General features: G+C 42.0%; 1 protein-coding gene across 1 annotated transcript; it reads right to left on the reverse strand.

The window, feature by feature from the left end:
- Window positions 1-717: 717 nt before the first annotated feature.
- Window positions 718-1,083, reverse strand: LOC110882482. Its single transcript, XM_022130489.1, has one exon. It carries the CDS (start codon window positions 1,081-1,083, stop codon window positions 718-720), a length of 366 nt encoding a protein of 121 aa, XP_021986181.1.
- Between the last annotated feature and the right edge of the window lie 211 nt (window positions 1,084-1,294).

The raw sequence follows: 1,294 nt of genomic DNA on the forward strand, positions 1-1,294 counted from the left end.
ATAAACCCTAAATCTACCATTAATCTAGACTAAAAACTGAAAAACAAGTAGGAATCATAACTTGACTGAAGATTGGAGTTAAATCCTTGCAAAAATTGGTTAGTTTTATGAGTGGGAGACCAAGAACGGTGGTGCGGCTGTTAGGGTTTTGAAAATATAAAAAGTTGTTACTGCAAAGTCGCTTAAATACCCCCAAAATTACTGTTGCTAAAATGTCGTGCACGGTTGTGCGCCGATGTACATGGTCATGCGCGTCGACTAATGCACTGTTGTTTGTAACGATTTGCCGTTGTGCACGGTAGTGCAGTCGGTCCGCACGGTAGTGCGTGTCCGACGACTACCTTGTGCACGTTTTTCTTGGTCAGGTGCAATCACAGAGTGGACAGTCGTGCGGATCAAGTGCACGGTCGTGCGTCATCTGCAGACAGAACTAACAGACTGTTTTAAACTCCGTATTTTCACCAAATTTTTCCATTTTTGCAAGGTTTAATTTGTTTTAACTGTAAACCAACTTCAAAACTTCAAAAGACATGGATCAAACTTGTTCGTACCTACTATAAACAGAAAAAGTTAACGAACTAGGAAATAAATGCGATAAATTTAATATTTACAAATTTACCCTAAGCGTGTGAAAACACGCTCGCTACATTTGTCAGCAAGTCGATAGCTAGACTCATTTTCCCCACACTTGTTAAACGTGTGGGTCATGGAGTTCGATTATCTCCACCACGAGTCAACCGGTCCGTTGATATAGACTTTTAATCTATGACCGCTGACTTTGAAATTCACCACGTTTGAGTCCTCGATGATTACGGCACCGTACGAAAATATTTCTTTAACTGTGTGCGGTCCCATCCATCGAGATTTCAGCTTCACAAGGAATAAACGCAGCCTTGAGTTGTATAACAAGACAACATCTCCTACGCGGAAATTCTTATGGTCTCTCAACCTCTTGTCATGTAATCTCTTGACTCGTTCTTTGTACCTGCTAGAACTTTCATAGGCATGGTTCCTAAGCTCTTCAAGCTCGTGGATTTGTAGGAAGCGGGCCTCACTACCGCTTTTCAAATCCATATTTGCCATTTTCAAGGCCCAGAATGCCTTATGTTCTAGCTCGACCGGTAGATGACAAGCCTTTCCGTAAAACAACTTAAAGGGGGTGTGGTCCCTATAGGTGTCTTAAAAGCTGTTCGAAAAGCCCATAGAGCGTCATCTAACTTCTCAGACCAATCCTTGCGGTTACAGTTAACCGACCGTTCAAGGATTCTTTTTAAATCCTGATTCGTGACTTCCA

Source organism: Helianthus annuus, chromosome 10, assembly GCF_002127325.2.
Source record: "Helianthus annuus cultivar XRQ/B chromosome 10, HanXRQr2.0-SUNRISE, whole genome shotgun sequence".
NCBI classification, from domain to species: Eukaryota; Viridiplantae; Streptophyta; class Magnoliopsida; order Asterales; family Asteraceae; genus Helianthus; species Helianthus annuus.